This window comes from Haliotis rubra, unplaced genomic scaffold (assembly GCF_003918875.1).
Source record: "Haliotis rubra isolate DU_JTF1 unplaced genomic scaffold, ASM391887v1 Scf71, whole genome shotgun sequence".
In the NCBI taxonomy this organism is placed as follows: domain Eukaryota; kingdom Metazoa; phylum Mollusca; class Gastropoda; order Lepetellida; family Haliotidae; genus Haliotis; species Haliotis rubra.
Window position 1 is genome coordinate 614145 of NW_025767424.1, and position 17429 is coordinate 631573.

The following is a 17429-nucleotide window of genomic DNA, read 5'->3' on the forward strand; positions in this document are numbered from 1 at the left end:
ATATTCAAGTGGTTGTGAAATAAATCTTTTATCTGACGTACATCGGTGCTTATATTTAGTAGCTGATTTAGTTTTATCAATCACCGTCCTGCGTGGTTGATTCATACGTCAAGATTGACATCGTGCCAATCAAAAATAAGTGTATGCTCTTCTCAGAGGAAGTTGGTATTACAATCACGCTGAGTGAGTTTAGTTTTACGCCGCTCTCAGCAATATTTCAGCTATATGGCGGCGGTCTGTAAATAATCGAGTCTGGATCAGACAATCCAGTGATCAACAGCATGATCATCGATCTGCGCAATTGGGAACCGATGACATGTGTCAACCAAGCCAGCGAGCCTGACCACCCGATCCCGTCAGTCGCCTCTTACGACAAGCATGGGTTACTGAAGGCTCATTCTAACCCGGACCTTCACGTGAACACAATATTTGAGAGTACATAGAATGGCACATTCGTGTCTCGTCATAGCAACGCATTGCTGTTCTTGATTATGTTCTCGAAACACAATTACAGGGTATTTCGTGTTTTTGTCGAATTTCAGAAGACTTTGATTATGTTTCAGAGCGTGTGTCCAGTCACAGATAGACTCCATCTCCACTTGGTCGTATCTGCCTCATGTAGTGTATATTCTGTTTAGTTATGTTCCACGATGGCAAATGAACCCAGACAACAAATTTGATCTCTGATCCAATTTAGTTGTGAAGAAATTGTGATTAGTGGACTTATTCTCGTTCACAGTAGTGTTCCGGTGTAGAGGCAGATGGTTCTTTTGAAATATGTCGTGAACAGATGTTATGTGGTTTGTATTGAATTTTGTATTTATCTAACATGTATCCCATTCATCGGGCAGTATGAATCTAACTTTTTTGGAAACACGTTTTCCTCCATTAATTGCTCCAGTCTCCCTTTCTTTACATAATATGCCTTTAGTTGGTTGAAGAAATTGTAATCTCTCAATATAATCTCGCGCAAAACAATTATCAAGGACCTGTGCGCCTTCATCTTGAGAGTTGGAGCCAAATGGTCGAGAGTCCTCGCAACCCATTTCGTCAATATCACTATCATCGTTGCTCGAAAGCTGACAAGCAGCCAGTACCATTGATATGGGTTCATCTAAATCCATCCAACCATCATCATCATCTTCATCTTCTTCCTCCTCTTCTGTATCGAGAAACAGGATATCCCTGCTTCCGTCACAAAAGTCATTATTGTTCTCTGTCTCTTCATGTTCCTTATCTTCGTTTTCTTTCATTTTACCCTCTTGCTGTAGGTTTTCACCCACCATTTCGTTCTTCGCCTCTAGGTGGATTACACTTTCAATCTCTTCCTGAATTGCTACCCCATCTGATGATTGCTGTACCTCAGCATTACCATCATCATAATGATCCTTGTGTGGTTCTATTTGTGTACTTTTAGCGATATCCATAATCTGACTTTCAGTCACTGCAGTGTCATAGGGTTTCTCCTCAAAACTTTTTTCTTTCTGTGCTTCATCGACATATTTCTCTTGTTCATCACCGTCCATTTCTATACCTGCTTCCGCCTCGTCCCCTTTCAGTTGATCTTCAGCTCTAACAAAATCCTCCTGTATTTGTTGATCAGTTCCTGTTTCTGTCAATTCATCTTGCCCTTCCAGTACCTGTTCATTTCTTGGGATATCAGTTCTTGCTTCCTCGATTATCGTGTCTTTGATACTATCAGGATGTTCATCAAACTCTCCATCTGTCTTTACTTGCTCATCACTATTTTCTTCACCCTTCTCCAGTTCTGTTTTCTGTTCCTTGAGCTTTTCAGAGGATTTCTCCTGTGCTACCCCCTCTACTACCTGTTGTGCTACATCCTCTACTACCTGTTGTGCTACATCCTCTACTACCTGTTGTGCTACATCCTCTACTACCTGTTGTGCTACATCCTCTACTACCTGTTGTGCTACATCCTCTACTACCTGTTGTGCTACATCCTCTACTACCTGTTGTGCTACATCCTCTACTACCTGTTGTGCTACATCCTCTACTATCTCTTGTGTTACCTCCTGTGCTACTTCTTGTGATACATCCTGTGCTATCGCTTGTGGTACCCCCTGAGCTACATCTTGTGTTACCTCCTGTGCTACTTCTTGTGATACATCCTGTGCTATCGCTTGTGGTACCTCCTGTGCTACTTCTTGTGATACATCCTGTGCTATCGCTTGTGGTACCTCCTGAGCTACATCTTGTGTTACCTCCTGTGCTACTTCTTGTGATACATCCTGTGCTATCGCTTGTGGTACCTCCTGAGCTACATCTTGTGTTACCTCCTGTGCTACTTCTTGTGATACATCCTGTGCTATCGCTTGTGGTACCTCCTGAGCTACATCTTGTGTTACCTCCTGTGCTACTTCTTGTGATACATCCTGTGCTATCGCTTGTGGTACCTCCTGAGCTACATCTTGTGTTACCTCCGGTGCTACTTCTTGGGATACATCCTGTGCTATCGATAGTGGTACCTTCTGAGCTACATCTTGCGCTATCTCTTGTGCTTCTCCCTGTTTTACCACTAATGGATCCTCTCCTGTATCACTTCCACTCTTTACCACATCAGGCCGCTGAACGTCCTCGTTTCCTGTATCTTGTGTGTACATTACCTTTCCTTGCAAATCGTGTGGGTATGTGTGGTCATTGCCGTCAACAACTAGGTCATCTCCTTCCGCCGTATGTATCAATCCTTGATAGTCTACTCTCTCGCTACAATTCCCTGTTGCATCCTCATCAGCACTCTGTTTGTCTACAGAATCTGTTTCTGCTTCTCCTTGGACTTGCTTTTGGACTCCTTCTGTGTCTGCTTGGTGTTCACCGTTCATTTGGTGTGTGTGCAGGATTTCTAAATTTCCAACTGTATCTTCATCTTCAATCCCTTCCTGTTTTGTTGCGGTTACCCGTGGCATGGCTTCATCGGTTTTCATCCTGTCTAACTCTTGTTTGAGGCTGTTAGCGTGTTCTTTATTAACCTGCTCCTTTGCTGACTCTTCCATCTCGCTGTCATCACATTCACTGCTTTGATCATTATCTGGCTCATCAAATTCTACGTCCTCCTCATACTCATAAATGATACCAAGATAAGTCTTTTCCGGGGGAACATAATCAACCAAGTATGCCATAATGTCAATATCTTCCTCAGGGGATGTATCCTCTCCAGACGAATGGTAATCCGAATTGGCATCCGTTGATGGTGTTGTTTCTTGCAATCCCTGCAAAATGTCAAGCGATTCCAAAAGAACATTACTACTTGTTGTGGTAGTATTACTGACGGCACACCCGCTTGCTTGTTCTATATCCGTGCCTGTGTTTTGTAAGTGTGTTTCACCACTTTGTTTTTCTTCAGTTTCTGTTGATAGATTTTCCACAAGATCCATTTCACCATTTTTTCCACAACTGTCATCGTCTATTTGAGAATATAAGTCGAGGTAATGGTTGAAGGCGTGTGTCTCTATCTTTGGTGACACAAGGGGATCCTCGGTATGATTCGCCTCTTCAGAATGAAGATCCGATTGGCTACTGCCGACAAGACGTTCTACGAGTTTTGTTTTGGGCAGGAGAACATGTTCATTAAATGGTTTGCTTTTATGTTTAGAAACAGGACTGTTTACGGTAGCGTTATGTACAACTTTTGATACCACGCCATGATTATGGGGATACGATGTGCTGTCTTTTAAAGGATTAGTGTGATCTGATTCTTCAGCAATCCGAAATTTATCATCCCCAGTCTTTATAACCAGAGTGTATCCATATTTGTCATATAATAATTTAGGTCTTTTCAGCGTCCCAGTTGCTGGCTTCTCATTGGTATAAACCACACGAGTTTCATTCGTACTGATGCTATTACTAGAATGGTTTTCTACAGGTGTTGATTTATCATCTTTAACAGCAGGGGCATCACCACACCCAGGCCCTCCACGTCCTGCCTTGTTCAGGGTATCAGTTTCTTCTTTGTCACTGTTTGAAGTGAAATATGACAGATCCATGTATTCCGACTTTATAACATGTCTCAATTCTGTCACATTATTCTGACGCATGTCTTGGTTAGAAGGGTCTTGTGCTGTTTCCTCTAACTGCGAATTCTCAAGTGAGCTGTTTTGCACATCTGTACCGATGAAGGAGGTTTGTCCAGTTTCATCCAGAGACAACGAAGCAGAATTTGTCATGTTGGTATGTCCATCTGGAAGACCATCCTCCAAACTCACTTCAGAAGAGGACAGTTCTTCGCCACATCTGATGGTAACCACTTGAAACCTCACCCTGCAGCATCTAAAGGAAAGAATTATGATTAGTTTGAGATATTTTGGAGACCTTCACTTAAATGCATGCCTCATAAAACTATTAGTGACATCACTTCGGTATGACTCATGGTTTGTTTCAATCATAGATTTCCAACATATTCTGACACTGAGTAAACTGAAACAAAATAATTACCTGTGTGTACAGATGATGTAGATGATTATCATCATCAACACAATTCCACAAAGGATGCTCAGGATTATTATTGCAATATATTCACCTGAAAACAGGAAACTCAAATAAGCATGTGCTATTTTTACGTAGCAATCAACAGCTTGACTTAAACAAAATATGCTTCTTAACAAATTCATGCATCCTGAAAACTCTAAACAAGAGAAAATAGATAGTATTTAGATTAGTCCCCATTATCAAACTGGGTTCCGGCGACTCGGTTGTCTTTAGAGTAGCACTCATTAGTAAAATAGAAACCAGTGCTCGTTGACTTCAATACCTTGACTATTATGATTGGTATGCCTCCACCTTGCACAAATCAGTGGGTTTAACGGAAGGAGTAAAGGTTTAATCCTTGCATCACCCGGAACTTTTTCCCCTAATGACATTAGCACACCATGCAATAAATGAAATGTTTTTCCCAGCAGTGTAAGATCCAGTTCACTCAATCACTGTTTCTATAACATTCAGCAAACCGTTATGAAAAGATAGATGGCCGCGTACACAACCACACAACCACTAAATCACAGTATGTTGATACAAATAATCTGTAAATGAGATTTAGGGAAAGCATGGTATTTACCAGAAAGTGGTGGAGATTCTGTTGTCTCTGGTCTTGTGTTTTGGACGAGCTTCTCTAAGAACATGCCATTAGTATTGAGTTTTCTTGACACATGTTTTGTGGTAGCTGCGGATGTTTCCACTTGCGGTAAGGATAACGTTGGCGTTGGCGTTGGCGTGACTATTGATGTCAAAGTTGGAACAACCAATGGATGAACTCCTTTTGAAGTCCGTCTAATCAAACGATGACCTGGTTGTATCGGTAGTGTCGGGGTTTTATTGGCTGTAGATAGTGTAACAGATGACCATGGAGTTGGTAATCGGCTTGACTGTATTGCTGTCTCACCTGTAGGGTTTATTGACCCTTGAATCCAGCCAGGTGAAGATTGCGATGACAGTAATCCTCCAAACAGAAACTTTGGTTTCCCTATCGTACGTGTATAGTGCTTTATAGAAGGTACTGGTAGGGTCAGTACTGTAGATGAGTGTTTTATTGAAGATGTTTTCATCTTATCTTCTCTTAGGATGAAATAAGAATGAAATGAAGATGTTACTGGGTAGGGTGTTGTCACTGTGGGTGAGGCTGATACTGATGATGGAGTGTCCGTAAGGAAGGGTGATGGAGCCAGTGTGTTATCCCTTGATAAAACCACAGCGTTACTTGAAGAGCCGAACACAGTAGACTTGGATACCTTGGCTGATCCTGCAACAGTAATGTTGAAGTTTCTCTTTGACTGGAATTTTAGGAGTTGGCGAGAAATCATACTTTATGAATAATTACTTTAGTGCATTTACTGACGTTTCTACAACCAAGCACATGAACTACAAACATTTTGTGAGTATGTCAAATACCATTTGGTGTTCTGTTAGTGTTCTACAGGTTAGAATTGGTCTTCACTAACCCATGCTTTTCGTAAGAGGCAACAAACGGGATCGGGTGGTCAGGCTCGCTGACTTGTTTGACACATGTCATCGTATTGCGTAGATCGATGCTCATGCTGTTATCACTGGATTGTCTGGTCCAGACTCGATTATTTACAGACCGCCACCATATAGCTGGAATAATGCTGAGTGCGGCGTAAAACTGAACTTACACAATCTACGGAACATTTACTGTGAATGAATTTGGATTCTGAATAAGTATTTTGTGTGCTATGAGATGCATTGTCTCATTGTAGGAGAAATAACTCTAAAAATATCAGCCTCATCCCTTAAAGGGCGCAAATAGACCCTATTTGGGGTTTATGTCTCCCTTAAACTTCACCACCACCACCACCACTAACAACAACAACAACAACAACAACAACAACAACGTTAACACCGGTACCATCCTCATGCCTAATGGACTTAACTACATCCTTCATTAGGTGAGAATTACTCATCAACATAACTAGTTTTCTTATGATTATGTCTTGTTTAAACTTCCTCGAAGTTAGAGGTCTACACAAAACATTCAAAAAAGATAGTCTAGAAGATGACCCTAATATATCTATTATTTTTATACAGATCAAACGGATTGTAAGTTGTGTAACAGTTAGACGTTCTGATTGGTCGCTCGTGTCGTTTCATTGACATGTGGGAGGTGGGGTAGCCTAGTGGTTAAAGCGTTCGCTCGTCACGCCGAAGACCCGGGTTCGATTCTTCACGTGGGTACAATGTGTGAAGCGCGTTTTTGGTGTCCCCCGTCATGATATTGCTGGGATATTGCTAAAAACTCACTCACTCATTGACAGGTACACATTCACCCTGAACTGGCTGGATTTCATTTAGCCAAACAGACACTCAGTTGCATACTTATGCATATTTGAGCAGGATATAGTTTTCCTCCTAATCACGACACCATTTGATGATATAATTACAAATAAACTTTACTTTGATTTGTTTTGCTTTGTGAAGCAGGAACAAGAACGATGTTCTTTATGATCAAATAGGTGGGCTAATAGTCACGTGTGAATTCCACTAGTCCAGTCAGTTGGCATTAATGACTGACAACTAATACGTGCACACGGTGCAAATGTCAGACATGTGTTCTTCTATATGTAATAATTCTTTCTTATTCCTCTTTGCAACATTTGTATGTTCACACAGGAAACTGATATTCAGCTGGTAATCAAATAGGGGTGCTATCTACATGTCGACTCTTTCCTCGTTTGGGATACTTATCAGTATAATTCATTCAAATACATCGCAAATATATGTACACAGATATTAACTTTCAAATATATATATACCGTCACACCCGGGTGACACTGGACCATCTATACAAAACTGCAGCGTCACCGTGACACCATTAGACCACCTCTAGGTCACACCCGAGGTGACACTGGACCATTGCTATACATAACTGCAGCGTCACCGTGACACCATTAGACCACCTCTAGGTCACACCCGAGGTGACACTGGACCATTGCTATACAACATTGGAGCACCGCCGAATTACCACTAGACCACCTCAAGGTCACACCCGAGGTGACACTGGACCATCGCCACCTCAATGTCACACCCGAGGTGACACTGGACCATTGCTATACAAAACTGCAGCGCCACCGTGACACCACTAGACCACCTCTAGGTCACACCCGAGGTGACACTGGACCATCGCTATACAACATTGGAGCACCGCCGAGATACCACTAGACCACCTCAAGGTCACACCCGAGGTGACACAGGACCATCGCCACCTCAATGTCACACCCGAGCTGACACTGGACCATTGCTATACAAAACTGTAGCACCACCGAGATACCACTAGACCGCCTCAAGGTCACACTCGAGGTGACACAGGACCATCGCCACCTCAATGTCACACCCGAGGTGACACTGGACCATTGCTATACAAAACTGTAGCACCACCGAGATACCACTAGACAACCTCGAGGTCACACCCGAGGTGACACAGGACCATCGCCATACAACATTGGAGCACCACCGAGACACCACTAGACCACCTCAAGGTCACGCCCGAGGTGACACTGGACCATCGCCATACAACATTGGAGCACCACCGAGACACCACTAGACCACCTCAAGGTCACGCCCGAGGTGACACTGGACCATTGTTATACAAAACTGTAGCACCATCGTGACACCACTTGACAACCTCTAGGTCACACCCGAGGTGACACTGGACCATTATTATACAAAACTGCAGCACCACCGAGACACCACCTGACCACCTCAAGGTCACACCCGAGGTGATACTGGACCATTACTTTACAAAACTGCAGCGCCACCGAAACACCACTGGACCACCTCTAGGTCACACCCGAGGTGACACTGGACCATTATTATACAAAACTGCAGCACCACCGAGACACCACCTGACCACCTCAAGGTCACACCCGAAGTGATACTGGACCATTACTTTACAAAACTGCAGCGCCACCGAAACACCACTGGACCACCTCTAGGTCACATCCGAGGTGACACTGGACCATTATTATACAAAACTGCAGCACCACCGAGACACCACCTGACCACCTCAAGGTCACACCCGAGGTGACACTGGACCATTGCTATACAAAACTGTAGCACCACCGAGACACCACTAGGTCACTTCAAGGTCACGCCCGAGGTGACACTGGACCACTATTATACAAAACTGCAGCGCCACCGAGACACCACTAGGTCACTTCAAGGTCACACCCGAGGTGACACTGGACCATTATTATACAAAACTGCAGCACCACCGAGACACCACTAGACCACCTCAAGGTCACACCCGAGGTGACACTGGACCATCGCTATACAACATTGGAGCACCACCGAGATACCACTAGACCACCTCAAGGTCACACCCGAGGTGACACAGGACCATCGCCATACAACATTGGAGCACCACCGAGACACCACTGGACCACCTCAAGGTCACACCCGAGGTGACACTGGACCATCGCTATACAACATTGGAGCACCACCGAGATACCACTGGACCACCTCTAGGTCACACCCGAGGTGACACTGGACCATCGCTATACATCATTGGAGCACCACCGAGACACCACTAGACCACCTCTAGGTCACACCCGAGGTGACACTGGACCATCGCCTTACGACATTGGAGCACCACCGAGATACCACTGGACCACCTCAAGGTCACACCCGAGGTGACACTGGACCATCGCTATACAACATTGGAGCACCACCGAGATACCACTGTACCACCTCAAGGTAACACCCGAGGTGACACTGGACCATCGCTATACAACATTGGAGCACCACCGAGATACCACTAGACCACCTCTAGGTCACACGCGAGGTGACACTGGACCATCGCTATACAACAACATTGGAGCACCACCGAGATACCACTGGACCACCTCTAGGTCACACCCGAGGTGACACTGGACCATCGCTATACAACATTGGAGCACCACCGAGATACCACTAGACCACCTCTAGGTCACACCCGAGGTGACACTGGACCATCGCTATACAACATTGGAGCACCACCGAGATACCACTAGACCACCTCTAGGTCACACCCGAGGTGACACTGGACCATCGCTATACAACATTCGAGCACCACCGAGATACCACTGGACCACCTCAAGGTCACACCCGAGGTAACACTGGACCATCGCTATACAACATTGGAGCACCACCGAGAAACCACTGGACCACCTCTAGGTCACACCCGAGGTGACACTGGACCATCGCTATACAACATTGAGGCACCACCGAGATACCACTGGACCACCTCAAGGTCACAACCGAGGTGACACTGGACCATCGCTATACGACATTGGAGCACCACCGAGATACCACTGGACCACCTCAAGGTCACACCCGAGGTGACACTGGACCATCGCCAGACAAAACTGCAGCGCCACCGAGACACCACTTGACAACCTCAAGGTCACACCCGAGGTGACACTGGACCATTGCTATACAAAACTGCAGCGCCACCGAGATACCACTAGACCGCCTCAAGGTCACACTCGAGGTAACACTGGACCATCGCTATACAACATTGGAGCACCACCGAGACACCACTAGACCACCTCTAGGTCACGCCCAAGGTGACACTGGACCATTATTATACAAAACTGTAGCACCACCGAGACACAACTAGGTCACTTCAAGGTCACGCCCGAGGTGACACTGGACCATTATTATACAAAACTGCAGCATCACCGTGACACCACAAGACCACCTCGAGGTCACACCCGAGGTCACACAGGACCATCGCTATACAACATTGGAGCACCACCGAGACACCACTAGACCACCTCAAGGTCACGCCCGAGGTGACACTGGACCATTGTTATACAAAACTGCAGCATCACCGTGACACCACTAGACCACCTCGAGGTCACACCCGAGGTGACACAGGACCATCGCCATACAACATTGGAGCACCACCGAGACACCACTAGGTCACCTCAAGGTCACGCCCAAGGTGACACTGGACCATTATTATACAAAACTGTAGCACCACCGAGACACCACTAGGTCACTTCAAGGTCACGCCCGAGGTGACACTGGACCATTATTATACAAAACTGCAGCATCACCGTAACACCACAAGACCACCTCGAGGTTACACCCGAGGTGACACAGGACCATCGCTATACAACATTGGAGCACCACCGAGACACCACTAGACCACCTCAAGGTCACGCCCGAGGTGACACTGGACCATTGCTATACAAAACTGTAGCACCATCGTGACACCACTAGGCCACCTCAAGGTCTTGTTACACTGGACCGTCGCCATACAACATTGGAGCACCACCGAGACACCACTAGACCACCTCAACGTCACGCCCGAGGTGACACTGGACCATTGCTATACAAAACTGTAGCACCATCGTGACACCACTAGGCCACCTCATGGTCTTGTTACACTGGACCGTCGCCATACAACATTGGAGCACCACCGAGACACCACTAGACCACCTCAAGGTCACGCCCGAGGTGACACTGGACCATTGTTATACAAAACTGTAGCATCACCGTGACACCACTAGACCACCTCGAGGTCACACCCGAGGTGACACAGGACCATCGCCATACAACATTGGAGCACCACCGAGACACCACTAGACCACCTCAAGGTCACGCCCGAGGTGACACTGGACCATTGTTATACAAAACTGTAGCATCACCGTGACACCACTTGACCACCTCTAGGTCACGCCCGAGGTGATACTGGACCATTACTATACAAAACTGCAGCGCAACCGAAACACCACTGGACCAACTCAAGGTCACACCCGAGGTGACACTGGACCATTATTATACAAAACTGCAGCACCACCGAGACACCACCTGACCACCTCAAGGTCACACCCGAGGTGACACTGGACCATTGCTATACAAAACTGTAGCACCACCGAGACACCACTAGGTCACCTCAAGGTCACGCCCGAGGTGACACTGGACCATCGCTATACAACATTGGAGCACCACCGAGATACCACTGGACCACCTCTAGGTCACACCCGAGGTGACACTGGACCATCGCTATACAACATTGGAGCACCGCCGAGATACCACTAGACCACCTCTAGGTCACACCCGAGGTGACACTGGACCATCGCTATACAACATTGGAGCACCACCGAGATACCACTGGACCAATTCTAGGTCACACCCGAGGTGACACTGGACCATCGCTATACAACATTGGAGCACCACCGAGATACCACTGGACCACCTCAAGGCATTGAGACACCACCGAGATACCACTGGACCACCTCGTCTGCTGTCACACCCGAGGTGACACTGGACCACCAGACTGCCTCGCTATCACAAGGTGACACAGGACCATCGCCAGACAAACCGCAGCCCACCGAGACACCACTGGACCACCTCTGAGTCACACCCGAGGTGACACTGGACCATTGCTATACAAAACTGCAGCGCCACCGAGATACCACTAGACCGCCTCAGGTCACACCCGAGGTAACACTGGACCATCGCTATACAACATTGGAGCACCACCGAGACACCACTAGACCACCTCTAGGTCACGCCCAAGGTGACACTGGACCATTATTATACAAAACTGTAGCACCACCGAGACACCACTTGACTAGGTCACTTCAGTCACCCCGAGGTGACACTGGACCATTATTATACAAAACTGCAGCATCACCGAGATACCACTAGACCACCTCGAGGTCACACCCGAGGTCACACAGGACCATCGGTATACAACATTGCAGCACCACCGAGACACCACCTGACTACCTCTTCATCAGCGTCTTCGAGGTGACTTACTGGACCATTGTTAGCACAAAGCGCTTCAGCACCACTAGGCCACCTCATGAGATGTGTTGTTACACCACGCCATACAACATTGGAGCACCACCGAGACACCACTAGGTCACCTCTAGGTCACACCCGAGGTGACACTGGACCATTATTATACAAAACTGTAGCACCACCGAGACACCACTAGGTCACCTCAAGGTCACGCCCGAGGTGACACTGGACCATTGTTATACAAAACTGCAGCACCACCGAGACACCACTAGACCACCTCTAGGTCACGCCCGAGGTGACACTGGACCATCGCTATACAAAACTGCAGCGCCACCGAAACATACTACTTGACCACTCCCCAAGGTCACACCCGAGGTGACACTGGACCATTACTGCACAAACTGCAGCACCACCGAAACACCACTAGACCACCTCAGGCCACTGAGACACTGGACCATTGCTATACAAAAACTGTAGCACCACCGAGACACCACTAGGCCACCTCAAGGTCACCCCGAGGTGACACTGGACCATCGCTATACAAAGGCTGCTTAGCACCACCAGAGACACAAATTAGGTCACCTCAAGGTCACGCCCGAGTACGCACTGGACCATTGCGCTATACAACATTGGACCACCTCAGCACCACCGAGACCATGCTATTATACAACGTGGGAGCTACCGGATACCTGGACCACCTCTGGGGTCACACCCGAGGTGACACTGGACCATCGCTATACAACATTGGAGCACCGCCGAGATACCACTGGACCATCGCTATAAAGGTCACACCTGAGGTGACACTGGACCATCGCTATACAACATTGGAGCACCACCGAGATACCACTGGACCACCTCTAGGTCACTACCCGAGGTGACACTGGACCATCGCTATACAACATTGGAGCACCACCGAGATACCACTGGACCACCTCAAGGTCACACCCGAGGTAACACTGGACCATCGCTATACAACATTGGAGCACCACCGAGATACCACTGGACCACCTCTAGGTCACACCCGAGGTGACACTGGACCATCGCTATACAACATTGAGGCACCACCGAGATACCACTGGACCACCTCAAGGTCACAACCGAGGTGACACTGGACCATCGCTATACGACATTGGAGCACCACCGAGATACCACTGGACCACCTCAAGGTCACACCCGAGGTGACACTGGACCATCGCCAGACAAAACTGCAGCGCCACCGAGACACCACTTGACAACCTCAAGGTCACACCCGAGGTGACACTGGACCATTGCTATACAAAACTGCAGCGCCACCGAGATACCACTAGACCGCTTCAAGGTCACACTCGAGGTAACACTGGACCATCGCTATACAACATTGGAGCACCACCGAGACACCAGTAGACCACCTCTAGGTCACGCCCGAGGTGACACTGGACCATTGCTATACAAAACTGTAGCACCATCGTGACACCACGAGGCCACCTCAAGGTCTTGTAGCACTGGACCATCGCCATACAACATTGGAGCACCACCGAGACACCACTAGACCACCTCAAGGTCACGCCCAAGGTGACACTGGACCATTATTATACAAAACTGTAGCACCACCGAGACACCACTAGGTCACTTCAAGGTCACGCCCGAGGTGACACTGGACCATTATTATACAAAACTGCAGCATCACCGTGACACCACAAGACCACCTCGAGGTCACACCCGAGGTGACACAGGACCATCGCTATACAACATTGGAGCACCACCGAGACACCACTAGACCACCTCAAGGTCACGCCCGAGGTGACACTGGACCATTGCTATACAAAACTGTAGCACCATCGTGACACCACTAGGCCACCTCAAGGTCTTGTTACACTGGACCGTCGCCATACAACATTGGAGCACCACCGAGACACCACTAGACCACCTCAAGGTCACGCCCGAGGTGACACTGGACCATTGCTATACAAAACTGTAGCACCATCGTGACACCACTAGGCCACCTCAAGGTCTTGTTACACTGGACCGTCGCCATACAACATTGGAGCACCACCGAGATTCCACTAGACCACCTCAAGGTCACGCCCGAGGTGACACTGGACCATTGTTATACAAAACTGTAGCATCACCGTGACACCACTAGACCACCTCGAGGTCACACCCGAGGTGACACAGGACCATCGCCATACAACAGTGGAGCACCACCGAGACACCACTAGACCACCTCAAGGTCACGCCCAAGGTGACACTGGACCATTATTATACAAAACTGTAGCACCACCGAGACACCACTAGGTCACTTCAAGGTCACGCCCGAGGTGACACTGGACCATTATTATACAAAACTGCAGCATCACCGTGACACCACAAGACCACCTCGAGGTCACACCCGAGGTGACACAGGACCATCGCTATACAACATTGGAGCACCACCAAGACACCACTAGACCACCTCAAAGGTCACGCCCGAGGTGACACTGGACCATTGCTATACAAAAACTGTAGCACCATCGTGACACCACTAGGCCACCTCAAGGTCTTGTTACACTGGACCGTCGCCATACAACATTGGAGCACCACCGAGACACCACTAGACCACCTCAAGGTCACGCCCGAGGTGACACTGGACCATTGCTATACAAAACTGTAGCACCATCGTGACACCACTAGGCCACCTCAAGGTCTTGTTACACTGGACCGTCACCATACAACATTGGAGCACCACCGAGACACCACTAGACCACCTCAAGGTCACGCCCGAGGTGACACTGGACCATTGTTATACAAAACTGTAGCATCACCGTGACACCACTAGACCACCTCGAGGTCACACCCGAGGTGACACAGGACCATCGCCATACAACATTGGAGCACCACCGAGACACCACTAGACCACCTCAAGGTCACGCCCGAGGTGACACTGGACCATTGTTATACAAAACTGTAGCACCACCGTGACACCACTTGACCACCTCTAGGTCACGCCCGAGGTGATACTGGACCATTACTATACAAAACTGCAGCGCCACCGAAACACCACTGGACCACCTCAAGGTCACACCCGAGGTGACACTGGACCATTATTATACAAAACTGCAGCACCACCGAGACACCACCTGACCACCTCAAGGTCATACCCGAGGTGACACTGGACCATTGCTATACAAAACTGTAGCACCACCGAGACACCACTAGGTCACCTCAAGGTCACACCCGAGGTGACACTGGACCATCGCTATACAACATTGGAGCACCACCGAGATACCACTGGACCACCTCGAGGTCACACCCGAGGTGACACTGGACCATCGCTATACAACATTGGAGCACCACCGAGACACCACTAGACCACCTCTAGGTCACACCCGAGGTGACACTGGACCATCGCTATACAACATTGGAGCACCACCGAGATACCACTGGACCACCTCTAGGTCACACCCGAGGTGACACTGGACCATCGCTATACAACATTGGAGCACCACCGAGACACCACTAGACCACCTCTAGGTCACACCCGAGGTGACACTGGACCATCGCTTTACGACATTGGAGCACCACCGAGATACCACTGGACCACCTCAAGGTCACACCCGAGGTGACACTGGACCATCGCTATACAACATTGGAGCACCACCGAGATACCACTGTACCACCTCAAGGTAACACCCGAGGTGACACTGGACCATCGCTATACAACATTGGAGCACCACCGAGATACCACTAGACCACCTCTAGGTCACACCCGAGGTGACACTGGACCATCGCTATACAACATTGGAGCACCACCGAGATACCACTGGACCACCTCAAGGTCACGCCCGAGGTGACACTGGACCATCGCCATACAACATTGGAGCACCACCGAGATACCACTGGACCACCTCAAGGTCACGCCCGAGGTGACACTGGACCATCGCTATACAACATTGGAGCACCACCGAGATAACACTAGACCACCTCAAGGTCACAACCGAGGTGACACTGGACCATCGCTATACGACATTGGAGCACCACCGAGATACCACTGGACCACCTCAAGGTCACACCCGAGGTGACACTGGACCATCGCCAGACAAAACTGCAGCGCCACCGAGACACCACTTGACAACCTCAAGGTCACACCCGAGGTGACACTGGACCATTGCTATACAAAACTGCAGCGCCACCGAGACACCACTAGACCACCTCAAGGTCACACCCGAGGTGACACTGGACCATCGCCAGACAAAACTGCAGCGCCACCGAGACACCACTTGACCACCTCAAGGTCACACCCGAGGTGACACTGGACCATCGCCAGACAAAACTGTAGCGCATTTTGACCATGTGGGGAATCGAACCTGGGTTTTCGGCGTGACGACGAACGCTTTAACCACTGCCCCTTCCACCATTTGGACCACCTGATAACCTCGAGGTCACACCAGACATTTAACGGTAAGCAACGTTTAGCCACCTAGAATATACAGCAAGTGGTCGAGACCAAACACAGTTCGTTACACCCAGTAGCTCGTTACAAGCGTGTCCTGTATAGCGTAGTATACTGAATGCTAATTGTAAACATAAGCATATGTTTCCTTATAAAAGTGTGGGTGCAAATGTTCGCGGAGTGTTGCTTTGTTCTGATTAGACATTCGCTTTACACTTCGACTTACCGTAAACTGCAACTTGACACACGAGAATGAACCCCAAACAAAACACCATGGACGCCGTCATTTTCCAGTCTCATGCAGTTCGTTCCGTATATCCCACCCTATGACCGATTCTGAGTTCCATTTTCCAGCTTAATTCCAGCAAGGGTAGTTTTCACTTCTGCAGGCAAACTTTCCTTGTCTGTTCATATGTATCCACCATTATGCTCGGGCTTATCGCACAGGCTACATGCAGCAAGATAACTCTCTTTATGTAGATACGCTTTCAACACGCAACCATAAGCCTGATACACAGAAGAGTTTTCCTTGTTGGACCGTTAACACAGCATTTAGATGTTGTGTTTGCATTGATATTGCCAACATACTCCATTACCAGCGGTTACATGGTCTATTAATACTTCTTGTCCTACTTCCGCTTTCGTGAACAATTAAAACTGTATTTGTGGTATTGACATCATTTATCTTTATAATCGGGCATTAAGTTTAAAGTATCTATTACAAATATACATTCAGAGCTGCGTCCCTTTATGTGATCCAGAT

At 48.1% G+C, this 17429-nt stretch overlaps 1 protein-coding gene across 1 annotated transcript; it reads right to left on the reverse strand.

The window, feature by feature from the left end:
• Positions 1-349: 349 nt before the first annotated feature.
• LOC124259097 lies at positions 350-17213 on the reverse strand. Its single transcript, XM_046693189.1, has 5 exons — positions 16893-17213; positions 5069-5749; positions 4450-4534; positions 2487-4284; positions 350-2414 (listed from the first exon to the last, which is right to left on the reverse strand). The coding sequence occupies exons 1-5, from the start codon at positions 16951-16953 to the stop codon at positions 825-827; spliced, it is 4215 nt and encodes a 1404-aa protein (XP_046549145.1). The 5' UTR covers positions 16954-17213; the 3' UTR covers positions 350-824.
• Positions 17214-17429: the final 216 nt, after the last annotated feature.